The following is a 19,862-nucleotide window of genomic DNA, read 5'->3' on the forward strand; positions in this document are numbered from 1 at the left end:
TTTACGTATCTCGATTTCACCTCTGAAATACCCCGCTACCAGTTTTCAAGGCCCAGCTCAAACACCACCAACTCCATGGAACCTTCCATGATCCACGGGATCAAAGGGGAGTGACTCCTCTGTCCGCTGAAATGTCCACCGAACCTCTTTTATGACAGAGACCTGACATATGACACCAGGATTCTGGTCACAGCCACACGTCCAGCTGCATCTGTGGCCATCTACCAATGTTTATTGATAAATGTATCGTTCGAAAATATTTCTCACTAAAATTGGTCTGCTAGGAATAGTAAAATGTCTCTAGAATAAAATGAAGTATAACAATGTGTATTTCCTTACTAGCAAAAACTAGGAACATTGTCTAAAAGACACCAGTTCAGTTGCCTCTGGTATCTCTACCCCTGAGAACACACAGGAAGGAAAAGAGAGTGGAAAAAGGAATTAAAAAGGCTACAGGGATAATCCAGTCATTCCCCCTGCAGGGCGGCACCAACCTTCGCCTGTCTCTGCTTAAGGATACAGCCCCCTCTCCCCCAAGGCAGCCCATGAGCAGCTGAAGGCCTCCTACTATGACCACGACCAAACGTGCTCTCTGAGTTCGGGGATCACACTTGGAGAGACAACCACGTTTCCCTATAAAATGCAGCCCTGAGGCCAGCGTGGTCAAGGGTTGCACCCGAAGTCACTACAGGGACCGGGAGCCCAGAGCCTCCCTGCTAACTAGAGTCTGGAAGGAGGCGGCCCAGGCACCAGCTTCCAAGGGCACTCAGGGGCTCTGTGCATGTGAAATGTTGGGTAGCCGCCGCGCGATGGCTTCGGGGGTGGCAGCAGCACAGGCTTCTCGTGGCTGTGGAATTAAACACTCTGCACACCCTTCCCCTCAGTGAGCGGGGGCTGAGCGAGGCCAGCTCCGAACAGCTTAAATCCGTACCATCTGGACTCGTTTCACATAGAAATGGAGTGTCGGTGCCCTTGAAAACCTCTTCACCGGGCCCATGATGGCACCCAGCACCTTCCTGGGTCAACTGGCCTCATTCCCTGACGCTGAGGATCCTGTGCCCTAGCAGGGAGGCTGTGTCCGGCGGAGAGAGGAGCGGTTCTCAGGGTGTTCGTGTCTATGGCAATAGACCCCATCCAAATTCTCACAGTGTATAAAGATCGAGAGAGACTCAATTCGACTTTCCGGTTGGAGAAGAATCTAGTTTAGCTGGTAGATCCAACGGTTAAAGATGAAGTGATCAAAAGTTGTTTCTGGAAAGTTTTTCCTGGGTATCTTTGACAGGAGCGGCCAAATGATATTTACTAAAGATGATCAACAATACATGATGCCAACGCTCTCATTGAAATGGTGTATGACAATTACCATTAAGCTCCAGAATCATGCTGTATCAAATACTAAAGCTATTAGTATACTAATTACATTGAGCTGCCAAGCTTTGAACAGACACAACATGTCTGATCATTAAGCCAAACAGTCTGTTCCTAACTCGAGCCTTAATAATAGCTGGATCTGTGAATAGCATTATCTTTGTAACCCTCGTGTGTGTGTGTGTGTGTGTGTGTTGAAGTTATGTGATGTACGGCAAGACTGAAGAAGAGCAATATTGACTAACACATCATTAAAATTGAGTCACCAAGAATTTTACAATTTACAAAGCATTAGTTAATTTCTTACGTATGCAAAGACTAATATAATAGAGAAAATGATCTATGATCCTTACATGTTTTACAGTTTGAACTAAGTATATTTTTAAAAATAGTATTTTATTTATTATTACTTAGTTAAATAAACAATGATTTGGTATTTTTCATAAGGTGTAGACAAACACTACATTGCTCATATTTTTACACTCTGGAGATTAGAAATGTAATGTCAGAGCTTTAGAAGAAACGTTAATTTCTTTTATTAAAAGCTCATTTAAATGTAAAGCCAACATGTTTAATGCTAGAGAGAAACCTTTTATCTTCAAAGGGGCAAATTGAAAATATAGCTATCTAAAAAAAAAAAAAAAAGGCCAGACATCATAACACATGTTTTAGAAAATTAAACAAGGACATTTTAGCAAGGTATCTTAAACTAAAATGACATATTCATCACCCGAGTCTGATTGGAGGTAAAAATATAGAAGGCATTCTCTACTACTTTGAATTGTCTCTGTTCTGATTATAACTGGGCCTTGGTTATCCAAATGCTGAAACTTTTACCCAAATCACAGATTCAGAGAATTTTAAAGAAGCATCTGAAATAACTCCCAGAGTTAATAAGCATTTAATTTACAACGAAGTAAGTTCTAATATTCTTCTCTTTCAATATGGTATTTTTATGCACTATAAAAAATCAAAGGCCATCTTAAGAAGAAACACGATTTTGTGCCTGATATTGTAATTTGATTTTCCACATGGGTCCCCAAGTAAATCCAGACACTGTTTCCAGACCCAAACCAGATGCGTGAAATAAGACCTGCAGCCATGCCCCAGACCAGAGTTGTCAATGAAACCAGAGATGCACTTCTGAACGGAGACGACGAAGACACAGCCCGTCAGACGACCTGAGCCCACCGCACTCTGCCCACGCCAAGACTCTTCTGGAGAAGAAGGGCAGAGCGGGGCAGCAACAGATTTCTTCTCCATGTCCAAAGCCCTAAACCCTCAAATGTTACAAGATTATTTTGGAGCTTTAGGCAAGTCATATCATCTCTCTGAAACTTGAGTTCCTCAACTATCAGTGAAGAGTATGACACGATCACCAAGTTAACCATAGGACCAGGTCTTTTGTTCTCTCTACCAACGAGGGCAGATGTGCACAGTTTGACTTTGTTTCACCGAATTTCACCGAGCCCACTCTGTGCCCACACACTCTCACACACGCATGGCCTCCCTGTACTTGGAGAGGTGAGCTTGGCTGAGCAAAAAATAACCACTCAAATCTAAGTCCACAATGGACTCGAAGTCTGCATGACTCAGTAATTCATCCCCAAATGCTCGCCAAGGCTGCCCTGGGTCCTTACCTAACATGCAATCTAAAGCAGCTATGGGGGGAAGGATGGGATGTCTCCATTTTCCTTTAAAATACTAAGAGGAGAAAAGATGTAGGAGACAAGATGGAACAAGATCAGAAAAATGAGTTTGGTTATTGGTGATCAGTTTGTGGGGGTTCATATACTATTCAACTTTTGTGTATGTTAGAAAAACCTCGTAATAGTATGTATCGAAATGTCACAATGCCAGAGACTGCTAGACATACTGTTGGTTGACCCCATTAATCTGGGCTGACCCCATTAATCTGGTCTTACCCTCTTGTTTTATAGAAGGAGCTGAGGTCTGGAGACGTAGAATGACTTGCCTCAACAATAGCAGAGCCAGGGCTATGTCTTCAAGCACCTGACTTCCGGTGTGTGATGGTGTTGTGTCTAAACATGCGTGCGTAGTGTCTATTTACGTGTGGGGGGATATGATACCAATCTCAGCTACAAACTGAAGGCTATTGTTAAATGGTTGTTTGTAACAGTCTACATTTTCATTATTTTCTACCTGATGTAATTAACAGAGGAGTCTCATTAGTATATAAGAAATTCAGAAATTCACATTTGTACCGAACAATGAATATGCTCTAGTCATTAAAAATATTTGTCTTATTAAGTAGGTTGATGGTGCCCCTCACAATCTGGTTTATATTATTTATTTAACTGGTCAAACGTGTCCTAATAATATGAATACTTGATTATACATAGTTAGCATTAGTAGCATACAGAGTGTTTTAAAAATTGTGACCTTAGCCCTGGCCAGTTTGGCTCAGCGGTTAGAGCATCGGCCTGCGGTCCAGAGAGACCCGGGTTCGGTTCCTGCTAGGGGCATGTGCCTCGGTTGCAGTTTGTCCCCGGTCCTGGTTGGTGGTGCAGGTGCCAGCCACTCGATGTGTCCCTTCACGTCAATGTTCCTCTCGCTCTCGCCCTCCCACTCTATCTGAACAAAAAATGGAAAAAAATGTCCTAGGGTGAGGATAAAAAACTAAAAATGTGACCTTAAAATAATGATGATGATAATAAATAAATAATTAAAATTGTGACCTTGATGAATTTTCATGACTACAACCTCATCTTACATTCTTCCATCTCCAGCAACCTGGATTTTCCCATCAACACCCGCTGACAACGCTTCGGGGAGGCACAGCCGACCCTCCACACGCAGAGCCCAGTGGGCCGCGGTCCAATGTGAGCCTCGCTCACCCTCGCTGCAGAGTTGGTGCTGCTGACCGAGCTCTTTTCCTCTCGGACACTGCGACCTTCTACTCTCTTACTCCCGTCGTCTCCTGGCCTCTCCCACGGCCTCCTCTCCCACAGCCAGCGGCTTGAGCCCTGGCGACCCCAGAGATCCTTGGCCCTCTAACATCCTCACGCCGCACCTGCCGTGCGACAGGCCACACTGCGGCTGCCCCGCGGCCCGCTCGGCCCAGCCCCGGCCCGGCCCGCGGCGTCACCCGCACTGCTCCGCGCCGAAGGTCCGTCCTGCGCACGACGCCTTCTCCTCCTGAGACAGTCCCTCAGCGAGGCCAGCGAGTCGCTCTGGAGCCCCCCTTCCACACTGCTCCCGCCAAGGCGCCCCACGGCGCGTGGTTCCCACCGGCTCGCGTCCAGCACTCTCCCTCCCGGCCGCTGGCCCCGGCTCGGCCCCGGCCCCCTTCACAAGCTCTGCATCAAACACTTCACGACGCAGTAACACACGGCCCGCCAGCACCGCGAGCCGGGACTCGGGTGCACACCCCTTCTCGGGGCAACAGGGCGCTAGTGAAGAGGCCTGCACCTGTAAGTCCTATAGATTTGGTTTAAGTCCTACCACTTCTTACCTAGATAACCGTGAATAAGTTATTTAAGATGGCTGGCCCTTACTTTCCTAATTTGTTAAATAAATAAATAAATAAATAAATAACATACTGCAGTTAAATTACTATAAATATTAAATGGGCTGATGTTCATAAAATGTTTAGCGCCATACCTGTCCTCCAGTAATCAGTCAAAATAATAATGATTACCCCTTACATATACAGTAATATAATATTCACTGATTTGTAACTCCTTTCAACATGTTATAAATACCTTCCGATGTTAATATGTACACGCTTATATTTTCATGGTATTTCATTACATAAATATGCCATAACACATTTACCGATCCTTTTGGGTTATTTCTAATTTGGGGGCAGTATAAAAAATGGCAATTAACTTAAGCCTAACTATTTGCATGTTCATCTTATTATTCCCCTTGAAGGAATCTCTGAGTCCAAGGAGCACGGTATACAGGCCTTGGCTACATGCCGACTGCTCTCCAGAAGAATTCTATAAATGTACATGCTCCCATCGACAGTGAAGGTGGCCGACATCTCTGACCTCATCTCTCTCTCACTCCTCCAACACGTTCTTCACCTGCCTTCGCAGCACCTATTCTAAGGTTCCTGGACCCCTGCAGATACCAAGATCCAAAGATGCTCTACTCCATTATTTAAAACATCATGAGCAATGAATGAATACAGTCAGCCCTCAGCATCTGCAAATCCCAATTGCAGATCAAAAATATGACTTTCAATCAGTAGCTGGTTAAATCCATAAATGTGAAGCCACAGATACAGAGGGCTAACTATGTTTACTGAAAAAAAAAAAATCCACGAATAAGCAGACCCATGCAGTTCAAACCCGCATTGTTCAAGGGCCAACTTTAGAATCATACAACTCTGGGTCACAAATCTCAGTTCTCTGTCATATCCAGAGTAAAAGCCTGGCTCCCCTTGCGCCCCATCCCTGCCTCTCTTTTGCCCCCGCCCCTCCATGCCTCTCACTGGCCAGTCATTGTGACCTGATTTCCCTCCACACACACTCAGACCCCTCCACCTAGATATCTAATAGCCATCTCACACTCCACAGGGCCCAAATTGAAATCGTGATCTTCCGCCTCTAGGTATCAATTCCAGCCTTCCAATTTCTCAGGACAAAAACTTTCAAGTCATTCTTGATTTTTTTTTTTTTTCTTACAACCCCTCTCATTTCAGCATCAAGAAATCCCAATGGCTTTTAAAAGTTTCCAGAATCTGACCCCTTGTCCACCTCCATTGCCAACATTCTCACTGGGGCATTCCCCTAACCCCCTTTTCCCTGCTCTAGCGTTTTCATTATTTTAGAGCATTTACCACATACTAAGATACTACATGATTTGTGCATTCTACTTTTTTTGTTGTTGTTTTTATCCTCACCCGAGGACATTTTTCCATTTTTTTGTTCAGGTAGAGTGTGGTGGGGGGAGAGAGGAACAGAGAGAGAGAGAGAAACATCGATGTGAAAGGGACACATCGAGTGGCTGCCACCCGCACAACCGACCAGGGCCGGGGACAAACTGCAACTGAGGTACGCGCCCTTAGCAGGAACCAAACCCGGGTCTCTCAGGACCGCAGGCCGACGCTCCAACCGCTGAGCCAAACCGGCCAGGCCTGCATTCTACTTTTAAAAAAATTTTTTTATTGATCTTTGAGAGAGAGGACGGGAAAGGAAGACAGAAGGAGAAACACTGATCAGCTGCCTCCGGCACGCCCCCTACTGGGGATTCAGCCTGCCACTCGGGCATGTGCCCTGACCAGGAATCCAACTGGTGACCACAGGACAACACTCAACCCACTGAGCCACACCGGCCAGGGCCATTGTTTTTTCACTGATGGCATTTAAGTTGCACAACCACTTTAATCTGTTTAGTTCAACAGTATATTGCAGACGCCTAGAACACTGCATGGCACACAATAGGCACACATCAACCAGCAGTTTAACAAACAAACAAAATACCGCACGTAGTTTCATGCCCTCTAGTTTTTCAGGCCCTATAGCTGAATTTTCAAATGATCTGGGGAAAGAGTCAAGAATCATAAACCGAAAAAGCAGCAAGGGGGGTGGACAGAGGCCATTGGCAGTCGGTGGCCCGTGTTCCCCCCGGAGGGAGCGGTTGCTACTCAGACTCAGACAAGCCCTACCCTGCAGGAGAGCAGGCCCCTACTGTGAGGGGGCACGTGAGGAGTGTTCCTACATCCGATTTGTCAAGTGAAGATGGAAATCCAGGTCTTTGTGTTAAATCTTCTCGTTTTAAAATTATGGCCACTGATAGCAACTGGAAACTGGATGCAGAAAACTGAGCACTTAGCGACTCGCCCCCCAGCACAGACTTTGACGTGAGCTTGTGCTTTATTTGTTGTTCTGTGATTGCTTCCTGTGCATATTTATTCTCCCAAATAAAATAACGGTAAATGGAAAACTCATTCTGGCAACTGATTAACATTTTGCAACCAAAACGACAGGCCAGACAAACCTCCACTGTGGGCTACAGTCACACCCAGGCGCCACCCGCCGGGAAGCGTGCTCCGTGGCGAGACCTCTCTCTTTGATTTTCTGCCTGAATAAAACCTACGGGTTTTCACGTCTGCTCCCAGCAAGGCCACTCTGGTGCCCACTTCCGGTTCTGCAGCCCAGCATCCCCTGGTCACAGGCTTCCGTCACCCTCCTTGCCCCCTGAGTGCAACGCTCCCCTCGCTCCCTGTGGGTGTGCCCGGCCCCATCTCCCTTATGTACTCGCAGGGAGTGTGGGCTTGGAGCCGGGAGGTCCTTAGTAGCATTTTCTCAGGACAGAAAAGACAAAACTTGGAGAAACTGAGTCACCGCTAATACATGATAAAACTGAGACTTAACCCTGGCCAGTTTGGTTCAGCGGTTAGAGCATCGGCTTGCGGTCCAGAGAGACCCAGGTTCAGTTCCCGATAAGGGCGCGTACCTCGGTTGCAGTTTGTCCCCGGCCCCGGTTGGGTCGTGTGGGTGGCAGCCATTCGATGTGTCCCTTTCACGTCGATTTTTCTCTCTCTCTTCCTCTCTCTCTCTCTCTCTCTCCCCTCCTCCCTCCCTCCCACTCTATCTGAACAAAAAATGGAAAATGTCCTCGGGTGAGAATAAAAAACAACAACAACAACAACAACAACACTGAGACTTAAATCCAGGTTCGAATTTTCAGCCTTAAAATGACAATACAGCTTCTAATGAGTACAGAGATAATTCTCAGACCAGCTCACGCCTAATTAGCCCAAAGTAAAATCTAAAGAAATCCAAGTAAATGCTGTTTTGCTGTAAATGACAAAATTATTTATATGTTACCAAAAAAGTGACTCTTACTTTTTAGTTAAAAATGTATTGTTAAAAAGATAAAGCATAAATTTTGTATCCTTAGATATTTACGGAGCCTCAGGATATCACGTTATAACTGCCTTACAAGAGAAAGAAGGCTGCGGTCACCTAAGTTCGTAGGAAAAGCAGGGCTACTAAACAAGAGGATATTCACATATTCGTAGTGGTTTTAGAAGAAATCGACATTCTAAGTTAAACAAAAATGGTCTCTCAAAAATCCTTTCTGACATATGATCAAGCCCTTTCTCACAAAAAAATAAACACTACTTATAATTTCCCTTTATTAAATTTTGTTTGTTTTTTCATTAATTTATGTATTTATTACAGATGTTTCCCCCCATTGACACCCTCCTTTCTACTCCCATTCCCCCTTGAATTTTATTTTTAAAGATATTTAAAAATTGGCCAAAAATCTCTAATGACAAGAAAATTTTATTTTGTAATAGTGAGAGCTATCAATAAATAAAGGAGAACTTTTTTTTCCAATTCCAGATCCATAAGTAGGCCAAAGCAGAAATACCAAAGGCCGATAGCTGCATTTCCACATTATTCCACAAGATGGCAGCATGTAACTGAATAACCACAATGGCGATGAAGTGGGGGTGTCTTCACCACAAACAGAACAATAGAAACCCTTTCGTTTCATGGTGAGGTTTCAAGTTAGAGCTTTCTGATAATCACTTCATAAGTGTGTTTTCATGGATATTTCCCTATTTTAAGCCCAGTTTTTAACATATTCTTACAGCAGGCTGTAAAGGCTAATATTTAGATATTTATTTTTTGAAATCTTTTCATTTTCTCCATTCTAACGAACTTTCTCCAAATTCTTACGATCCAATTAAGAACCTGTACGTACTTACTCAAGTCCAGGAAGTATCCCAGGCACCACACCAACACTGGCCTATTTGTCTACGTGGGTTCGTTCTTTTCCTCCACTTGACAGATGAGAACATTGAAGGGAAGGATCAGTGGGCCACCCACGGGACTCTCCTGCTCACTAGACAGGAACACAGTTACTGCGCAACTGGAGTCTCCAGGAAGCCTCTGCCGTATGTGTGGGCGGGTGTGGGCTAAGACTTCTGGTCTCGCTATCGTCCTTTGTTACCGAGTGACAGCGCACACGCTGAATTGCACAGCTGGGCACCAGCCTAGGTGGTACCAGCGCCTGGGAGGTGTGTAGAAAGTCACACGACTAAACCACGTAGAGCTCTTTGCTCTGTGTGGCTGTGACATTAAGAACAACACCGAAATCTGTATAAACACATGTGCTCAAGTGTTGCTTACGTCATTTGTACTCCTGTCTTGCTTCTCGGATTTTTCTCGGTCATAAGCCATTTTCTTCAGCAATTTCTTCATTGTTTTCTTATCTTTTTTAAGATTTTCAGTGTTTTGCTTCCTCACTTGGTTGACAAGAAACTTGGGAATCTGTGGAGAAAGAAAATTAAGTTGAGGGAGGACAATGAAGTGGCACCATTTTGCACTATGGAAATGACAGATGTCCCCTCAATCTAGAGAAGGGAGAGGTGTGTCTGTCCGATGAGACTATGCACTTCCTTCGCCCTTGTCATGAAATCAGTGAAACCAAATGCACCGTGTTAGTCATTCACCCTGGGTACAGGGCGTCCACATGATGTCATTCACCACCTACTGTGCAAGGTTCAAGAAGAGGTGTGGCGGGGTTCGAGGGCCTAGAGGCCATCATCTAAGTCCGGGACGTTAAGGCTGGAGACAGCCTGAGGTGCCTGGCCTTCGGGGCCACCTTGCTACCACCTCGCCTCCAGCTAACCCACGGTCTCCACCTCATGGCCAGCCAGCCTCTCCTGTCAGAGAGAGAGAACACACAAGTACACCGAGCTGACAGGTCCCTAGCGATAACTCAGGAACAGTCGGTCCTGAAAAATTACATTAGCAAAATAAACTCTTTTAGAAGTGACAGAATTGGAATAATAAAATAAGGTTGGCATTTGAATAATTGAGGTTTAATAAACGGATGTTAATTTTTTTTTAATGCATTTGAGATCGTTTATATTGGTTACCTTCTTATAGAGAACATAACAATAGAAAGACTTGAGAATGTAGATGTTATCACTCATTAACAGCTTGAAAATATATACTTACTGTCCACAGAAGTTTTTGATGCTTAATCAGTAAGTGCATGATATTGGCGGTCCCCACGGCCATGGCAAATTCCTGCTGTTCGCTGGACTTCAGAGCCAGTGGGTGACACATGAAGAGGTTCGGGGCCATGACCATTGCCACATTCATGACGGTCATCTTATTTTTCTCCTTATTATCTATTACTCTTTGGAGAAATTCAAGCAGGGCCTGAAACAGAAATGATCTCTGAGATTTGTGTAGTATGTGAGCATGAGAGACTAAGACGTTGTAGCACATGGGATTTTTATTTGGTTAAAGAAATAGTTGTGCATAACCCCAGTCAGTGAGCCCATCCAGCAGGGCTGCCAGCAAAGCGTCCCCACGGGCGAACGTGCCCTGAGGTGGTGCTGTGCGTCCGCTCGGGACCATGGCCCTGGGGAGCAGGTGGTAGGTCAGGAATGGAGAGAGGTCAGATCAACAGGCGACCGGAGCCTTGGAAAGCAGTTTAAAACACTGTACAAATATCCACTTGCTGCAGGAAGCGTGTGCTTTTATCTCCAGAAATTAAAAAACCAACCAACCAAAGGATTCCCTTAAAGAGGCGCATTTAACCTCAGCTTCAGTTGCTTTCAGGTACTCAATAGCGAGCTGACGCAAAGTCTAAAACAAAGGTTATGATGGGGAGGAAAGGGGAGTTAAGAGAGACAAAGAAAATAGAGTCTTAAAAAACAAATATATGAATACATAAAAAGGAACTTTCCACCAGAATGAGCTAGTTTATGCTCAGGTATGCCACCTCCTTCCCACCTTTATTGACAACACCCGAGTGTCCTCTGAGCCTATCCAAAAGCCACAGGCAGATGACCCTCCTCCTGATAGGGCTTAAAGCTCCAAGTTCTTCTTTTGCCTCCTTTCTTGAATTATTTGGGTCCAGAACAATAACAATGACTGCACCGTATTCAGTGTTCTCTCTGCATTGTTGTAAGCTCACCAGAGAGCTCATCTCACTTAATCCCTACTGGACACAGATCATGTAATTATCCCCATTTTACAGACGAGAAAACAATGTCTAGGAGGATGTAAGTAACTTACCAGAGGTCAGAGAGCTAGCAAATGGTGGAGAAACAATTCAGTGGCAGGTCTCTGTGGCTTTTGTGTCTGAATTCTTAACTACTAGAAGAAATCATGTTTTCTTATTTAGCTTAAAATCTCTCCCTGAAAAGGGTCAAATAAACTATACCCAATGGAAAAGGGGGGTGGGGGGGGACTATTCATCTCTCACAGCATTTCAGGGGGAAGAAACTCCTAACAGGTTGATCTTGAATCAAACGTAGCTGCTACATAGATCTCAAGAATGTGGAGGGAACTAAAGACATAGCCTATCTAACAATGAGATTTATGTGTCTAATTTCCGGTCTAGTGCTCAGAAAGTTAAATCGTAATCCAAGCATGAGGTTTTATAGAAACAATACCTTCTCAAATGAGGACAAAAGATTAATTGGTGAGGTTTGGGAAAAATATTTAATTTTGTTCCATAGCGCAGAATAATTATTCAGGAATCAGTGTCTCTCTTTCTTTACAAGCATAAATTACAAAGATTAGGTAATGAACCATTTTAATTGTGGTGTGCGTTTGCAATGAGGTTATTCAAAATATTACTCTCAGAATATTAGAAAGTATCTATGTGTAGATACGAAATTAATAAGATGTTAGGTTAGCCTAGCCCTTGCTGAAAGAACATCATCATCAGATGTACTTCCTCTTCATCTAAACTCTAACAACTGCCCTTGTAAAAAAGTATCTATCACCAGTCTGGTATTTTGTAAGTATCATGGACCCCTCTCTCTCTCTGAAAACCCAGTTTAAAGTCCAACACGGTTACTTATTTTAGCGTAACCTTTTGACATCTCTGCTCTGTATTCTTCTTGTTGGTAGTGGGAAGACTCATCCCCCACAGGGCCAGGACCAGGAGAGGAGTGTATGTTAACAAACCTCCCCCCAAAAATTAAGACGAGAGCTACCATATGACTCAGCAATCCTCTTTTAAGTATCTACCCCCCAAATTTAAAACACACGTATTCATAAAAATGTATGCACCCCTATGTTCAGTTTGCGTTAAGCTTCCTGACATGGAGTTTCCCTGGTCCTGTATGGAACTAAATTGAAATGGTTTATTCTCTTGTACATATGTATACTTGTTTCAACATTTCTATTATTAGAATTCTTGTTCAAAACCTTCATCAGAGCTGGCTAATTAAGCTACTAAAGCTTATGTAAATTAGTAAAATTACTTGTTTGCGTTTTACAATTTTTTACGCCCCAAAAGTATTTCCAAAATTGCTTATAAAATTGTGCTCCCAGTAACTTTATATAGAAAAATTTAAAACTACGCAAACATTTTTTAATTATATTTTAAAACAGAGTATTTAAAATAGCGTGCCTCAGATTTTGAAGGCAAAGTACAAAAACACAGTCTAGACCAGCCTGCCCAGCAGTGACCTTACTGCAGCCGCATGAACGCACCTGACGCAGAAATACTTTAAGTCACCTGTGTCCTTCCAACTCCACCCTTTACTGGTCATCCCCAGGCCCACACAGAGACAGGCACCTTTATGTGAATAAGAAAAAGATGGATTACATCCGTCTTTCGGGTCGTTGAAGCCCTGGGCTAGGGGCACAGCCGGAGAGCAGAGAACAGACTGGAAACCACCTTGTCCTGGGCCGGACGCCCCGGTGTCTGCCACCAACTACACATCCTTACACAGTTGGTGGTTGTGACCTTGTCCGGAGCTGTACTCTGCCTCCAAAACAGAACAAAACCTGAAGCTCCCGGGGATTCATGGATAATCACTGAAGCCACAGATTTTTTCCTGACTTCATCAGGGGAAGACCCTCGGGACGTTCTCCTGCAGCAGTGCAGTGTCTGTCACCCCCGTCACCCGCATCGACTGCTTTGACCCAGACCAGCCGAGTGCCTGCATTCACTCCATAGCATGAGAATGACCCCTCGCCCAGTGTCAGTTCAAGGAGTCCTACTGAGATGCAGAAAAAATTTCCAGGATCTACCAACTGGTGGTCCTGGGTTCTTGACATGACATTTCTTAACATGGTATTTCATTTTAAACAAAGAACTGTAGGAGGTAGAAGGGCAAGGATTCCACCCTTACCTGAATTAAAAAAAAAAAAAAAAAGTATCTTTAAGGCAACAGCAAAACTTAAGGTAAATATTCTTTTTAATTAATTAATTAATTAATTTATGTATTATTTTATTTAGAGGAAGGGAGAGGGACAGAGACAGAAACATCAATCGGCTCCCCTGAGGATGGAACCAGCAACTCGGGCATGTGCCCTGACTGGGAATCAAACCAGCCACCTTCCGGTTCACGGAACAATGCTCAACCAACTGAGCCAAACCCGCCAGGGCTCTAAACTACACTTTTAAAGTCTTCTCTTTTTCTTTTATACAAGTTTATAATTAAACCCTTTGCTACTACCCTAATGAACTTGTGTCATTAACCTGTTAACCAAGCGGGACGTATAAATACGGCAAACGTTGCATACAGTAAAAAGGGAAATTCCCCGGTTAACAGGTTAAGGAAAATTAATCAATGTGGAGCAATCTACTGATGATTATAAAAGACTCTGACAACACTTAGAATAAATGATATTCAATCATATAACATTAGAACAAAACACTTGGAAATCATGACTTAAACCAGCAACTCAAGGTAAGCCTTTAGGGAAATAACTGGAATTTGTTTGAGTCGGTCTGTCTTTAGGCTAACCAAACATTTTTAAATCATCACTATGATTTATTCCAAACTCCAAACAAACATAACATCTTTACGCAACAGTGGGTTCCATGCAGTGGCTCTTAGGATCTTCTTTTTCAACACTTGTTTTCACCTCTACTAATACACACTCATTAAATAAAATTCGGAAAATGCAGAAAAGTAGAAAGAAGAAGAAAAAAAGAAAGCACCCCTGCTTCCATTAAGAAATGAACCCCAATCATCTCTTTTGGTATAAGAAATGTCCTAGTAAAAACTGAAACACAAAACACCTAACTAACATGGCCAACCCAGTAAATACATGAATAAAGAGTTAGACTTTTACTAGGTGTCCTTAAAAACAGGTCTTTTCTTTACCGCTTACTCCTAATATTTCCATGGTAATATCACACTGTTTTGCCACAAACACTAGCTCTGAGAGCTCAGGAAAGGAATCGCTGACCTTCAGTGTGTCCTGATTCGCTTCAGGCAGCAGGATGACAAGGAGGTTCAAGGCCTGGAGCTGCTGCTTCTTGGTGGGAAGATCTGGAGACAGATTAAAAACATCAGCACTCTTTTCTGTACTAAACATGATCTCTACTTTCTTTTTGTATTTTGTAAGAGAAAAAGTGATTTGGCATCAGCATCACTGTGAAAGGTGAGACGGCGATAGAGCAGCAGCCTTGGCGGGAGGGTGTGTGGGCGACCGAGCCGCTGCTCCGCGCTCTCCCTCCAGGATGCTCACTGCTCACTGCCCACCGCACCCGGGCCGGGCGCCTCTGTGTGCTGACGCACTACCACGCTATGAACATAATTCACCTTCGGCATGGTCATTATTCCCCAGTAAAAAGAGAGAGAAGACTGGACCCTGAACCGTGTGAGGCAAGAATGATCTGTAACAGTCAAGTTTGTTTCTTTTGATGGCGAATGAACAGATTATGTAGTAAGTGTCCATGAGTTCCAACAGGAACACGTATCACAGAGCCTGGAACACAATAGGTGTTCAATAAACATTGGTGGAATGAATTGGAAAACCAACCAGCAATGGAGGAGTCGAAGAGGAACATTATTACCATTGATATTTATCCTCTTGGTAGCCCATATGCCATTGAAGTAACGATCATGGATATTTGGGAGTCATTCTGGCATTTGTTTTTCAGGGATACATTTGTTCCTTTAATCCACATCTAAGGAGTGTGTGTAAATTAGCACAACTTAACCATTCAAAATTTTAAATTTTAAGCAGATTATTTCAGTCATGTCTTCCCTAGAAATTCTGAAGAAATGTTCTGCTATAACCCATGGGCATCATCTCAATATTACATGCTTTAAGAATAGCTTGGAACACAATGGAATATTATTCAGGCCCTAGACAAAATGACATCTTGTCACTGTGACAACAGGGATGGACCTTGCAGATATCGTATTAAATGAAATAAGTAGACAGAGAAAGACAAATGCCATATGATTTCTCTTATATGTGGAATCTATTTCATTTTTAAAGCCAAGCTCATAAATGCAGAGAACACACTGGGGGCTCCCTGCTGGGGTGGGGGCAAATGAGAGAAGCAGGTGCAAAGGCCCAAGCTTCCCGCTATAACATCAATACGTCCTGGGGATGCGACATACAGCATGGTGACGAGAGTTAATGATACTGTGTTGCATATTTGAAAGAGACTAAGAGAGTAGATCTTAAAAGTTCTTATCACAAGAAAAAAAAAAGATGTCCATAACTATGTATGGTGACAGATATTAATTAGACTTATTGTGATCATTTCATAATATAGAAAAATACTGAATCATTACATTGTACACCTAAAACTCATGATATTGTATGTCAATTATACCTCAATAAATTTTTTAAAAAGAAGAGCCTAGAATAATTCTGGGTGAGACTGTAGCTCACCATAATCGTTCATAGTTCTGGGTGATACTGTAGCTCACCATAATCATTAATAGTGTCCCCCTTTTATCTCAAATGTGTCGCGATTTGGAAGTGAAATGTGGTCACCAGAATGTGGCCCTTTCCTTCTGTTGGCCTCCCAGGACCCTAAGAGATGATTATGCCAGTCTATAAATCTCATAAGAGCTGTGTTCACCAGACAGAAATGGAGAACTCTCTGAGACATTAATTTAGAGCATGCCCAAGACTACAAAATGGCAATACATAAGAAATCCGTTGCCCCTGACCCCGCCTCAATGAGGCAGTCACGTGGTTTGCTATGCCTGCATGACAATTTCAGAAAGTTGATTCTTCAGAAAATAATCACAGACTCTGCCACATCTCCTCATGCTCTTATGATATAACTGTTCATTCACAGCTTCTCCAGTAAGTGTTGTTTTTAACACTTAGCAAGAAAAATGTATCAGAGATCTTCCATGACTCATTCTATTATTAGAGAAATGTGAAGTTTCCAGGTTTTACCATGAAAATATATTGTATTGCCTAAAGGGCATGCAATTAATCTGTACCCAAAGAGAACATTCTGTTTCCGACTGACTCACAGATGTGTATTATAAGGGGAAGGCGAGGGAACGTGCGGCATCTGTGCCCCCATCGACATCAGCCAGCACGTCCATCCAAACATACCTGGTCACACTGGTCATGACGCACAGCGTCGTGCAGACCGTGACCAGGGGCGCGGGGGCGCGGGGGCGCGGGCCGTACTCACTCTGCACGGCCTGGAAGGCCCGGAGGTACTCCGCGCTGAGCAGCGGCTGCGGCAGCTCTCGGATGAACAGCTTCAGCAGGCTGGCGGCGTCGTGCTGCTTGACGCTCTCCCAAGGAAAGGTCCCTTCGTAAAACTTTGCTTCCAGTTCTTGGCAAAGATTCTGAAAGGCAGAAGGGAAATCAGGGCCACCAGTAAATGCATTCTTTTCTCCTGCTGAGAGTGGGATGCGCTACCCACTCTATAAGCCATGAACAGACTCGTGCAAGGACTCCGGACGCCACCTCTCCGCCACTCCGAAGGCACGACTGCCCCTGCACCTGTCCCTGTGCCCACGCCTGCCCCTGCGCCAGCCCCTGCCCCTGCCCCCGGGGCCCGCGCCCGCCCCCGTGCCCGCCCCCGTGCCCGCCCCTGCCCCGTGTGGTTCACCGAATGACGATTCTTCCTCCGGCCAGAACCTCAGAGCCCCCCCACCTTCTCCTGGACATGAAACTGACCTTATGCAGTAAAGGTTTAATTAAAAGGTTAGTTAATCAAACAACAAGTGTTGGCAAGGGTGTGGAGAAAAGGGGAGGCTAGTACACTGCTGGTGGGAATGCAGACTGGTGCAGCCACTATGGAAAACAATATGGTGTTACCTCAAAAAATTAAAAATGGAACTTCCATTTGACCCAGTGATCGCACTTCTAGGAATATATCCTAAGAAGCCTGAAACACCAACCAGAAAGAATACATGTGTACCCCCATGTTTGTAGCAGCACTATTTACAATAGCTAAGATCTGGAAACAGCCCAAGTGTCCATCAGTAGACGAATAGATAAAAAAGCTGTGGTACATATACACAATGGAGTACTATGCAGCTGTAAGAAAGAAAGATCTCTTATCCTTTGAGACGACATGGAGGGACCTGGAAAGTATCATCCTAAGTGAAACAAGCCAAACAGAGAAAGACAAGTATCATATGATCTCACTTATTTGTGGAATATAATGAACACAACAGTCTGAGGAAGGGGGTAGTCCCAGAGACGCGGAAGTGGGGTGCAGACTGACAATCCCCTAAATAGGGGGGTGGTGGGGAAGAGATAAACCACAGAATTTATATGCATGTATGCATAAACAGGGGACATGGACAACAAACTGAGGAAAGGGCAGGGAGGGCGGGGAAGGGGGGAATCGGTGGGGGGAAAAGGAGAAACGTCTGTAACAAAAATTAATTAATAAAAAATAAATAAATTTAAAAAAAAAAAGGTTAGTTAAGCCTGGCGGGTGTGGCTCAGGGGTTGAGCATTGACCCAGGCACACAATTCCCGGTCAGGGCACATGCCCAGGTTGCGGGCCAAATCCCCAGCGCGGGGCATGCAGGAGGCGGCCAGTCCACGTTCTCTCTCATTGATGTTTCCCTCTCCCTTCATCTCGCTAAAATCAATAAAGCAAAAAAAAAGTTTAGTTAAAATAGACTCTACATTAGGGGGCTTCATTGAGATACTATAATTTTTCATTAAATTTTTAAAAATCATTTTTCAAAAGTTTATGTTTTAAATTATTTAGAAATACATTCCATAACAAAATCATCATCTGTCTCTGGGCCTGAAGCAGAAGGCTACCTCCGGGAAGTGCAAAGCCGAACTCTACAGCTGATGAGGCATGGCAATAGCTGGTAGCCCCGTCCTCCGGGCCGAGCCTGCGTGGCACAGCCCCTGCCGCCGCTCAGCCGTGCTGTGGTCCGTGCGGAATGAGAAATACCTAGTTCATTTACCTCAAGGACTCTACGAATTTTGCCAAAGTATTAGTAGTAAATCAATTTAGTTTCACAATTACTATTTTCTATATGCTTCTCCACTGTGGCGTAAATCCTATTACGTTAGAAATCCTTCCAAGAACCTGTCATTTTCCTCTATGATTTGAAAATTGTTCTCCCAAATTAATGTTCTTTGTTCTCCCTATAAGGTGAATTTATTACAGTTGCTCTTCCCAATTCGACTGCCTTCTCTACCCCAATTACGTCTGTGACTGGTGAAACACATAAAGGTAAACCTAGAATTGGGGAGTGGGGGAGAGGGAGGTGAGGGAGGAGAGGGATGAAAAGGAGGAGGGGGGGAGAGAAGGAAACGAGGGAGAAGAATACAGGACATTTTGTGAGGCAGGGGCGAAAGACAACCAAAACTGTTGCATGTCATCTTTATGGATGACGGGCCAGCTGCTGCATGGTCTGCGTGTGACAACAAGCTGGGTTGGAGAAGAGAGCCAGCTGAATCCACTTAATCGACCTGCTTAGAAACTACATTTAGTTGAACTCATTCTTCTGCCAGCAATCCAGTCAAAATATAAAATACACATTTCGTTCGCTATTGGGTGCTGAAGTAAATGTGTTTATGACTTGTGAGCTGGCCATTACATCCTGCTAATGAATGCTTGAGCAGAGCATTGAGAAGCCGTATACTTGCTGAGGCGGGTAATATGAAGTCCCAGCACCCGTTTCTGAGTCTTTCTCTGTACGAGAATGCACTCCTCCACAGAACTTGTCTCAGAATCACATATCATGCCCATGATTGACGGGTCCTGAAATTGCCGTAGGTGTTTGCAAACGAACTGAGACAATGGCAACTTATCAGACTTACAAGAGCACCAGAACAGTTTGGGGACCTCTGTGCACCAGACACCAGACCCAGGGGACACAGGCTGAATGAAATTTGTGAGCGGGGAATATCAGGTGACTGGAATCCGATGAAACTGATCACGATTCAGTAAGGGCCAAGCAGGCTGAAACCAGCCTCCTCAATGGAGGAAGCTTATTAAATGAGCGGGTGATGGAAATGTGGGTCGGATGAATAGTAACTCCACTCCTGGCAATACCACAGCCTCAGCCACAGGCGAGGAGTGTGCACCCACCAAGGGTCACTTCTCCTGATCCAGCTCTGAAGATATCATATGGGATAGGTCTCAAGGAAATGAACAGAGAAAATCTCTCCCCTCTATCCCGCTTTCTCTTGGATTTGCAAATTCAGGGAGACTACACTTTGGATGTGGGCAGTACCTTGTACTATCTCAGGTTAGAGCTGCAGCTGACTTTGGAGGAGAAGGTAAGGAGATGGTGACTGCTAACCAAAAACGTTCCCAGATCAATT

At 44.3% G+C, this 19,862-nt stretch overlaps 1 protein-coding gene across 3 annotated transcripts in view; it reads right to left on the reverse strand.

The window, feature by feature from the left end:
• ARHGAP18 (Rho GTPase activating protein 18) overlaps positions 1 to 19,862 on the reverse strand; it is a 123,181-nt gene that overhangs the window by 9,190 nt on the left and 94,129 nt on the right. For all 3 annotated transcript variants that reach the window (XM_036247895.1, XM_036247894.1, XM_036247896.1), the window contains 4 exons: positions 16,741 to 16,900; positions 14,532 to 14,614; positions 10,320 to 10,526; positions 9,486 to 9,626 (listed from right to left, as the gene is read on the reverse strand). In XM_036247895.1, coding sequence (XP_036103788.1) covers positions 9,486 to 9,626; positions 10,320 to 10,526; positions 14,532 to 14,614; positions 16,741 to 16,900 — 591 coding nt within the window. The remainder of the gene's footprint in view (positions 1 to 9,485; positions 9,627 to 10,319; positions 10,527 to 14,531; positions 14,615 to 16,740; positions 16,901 to 19,862) is intronic.

The sequence above is a fragment of the Molossus molossus genome, unplaced genomic scaffold (genome assembly GCF_014108415.1).
Source record: "Molossus molossus isolate mMolMol1 unplaced genomic scaffold, mMolMol1.p scaffold_m16_p_8, whole genome shotgun sequence".
NCBI lineage: Eukaryota > Metazoa > Chordata > Mammalia > Chiroptera > Molossidae > Molossus > Molossus molossus.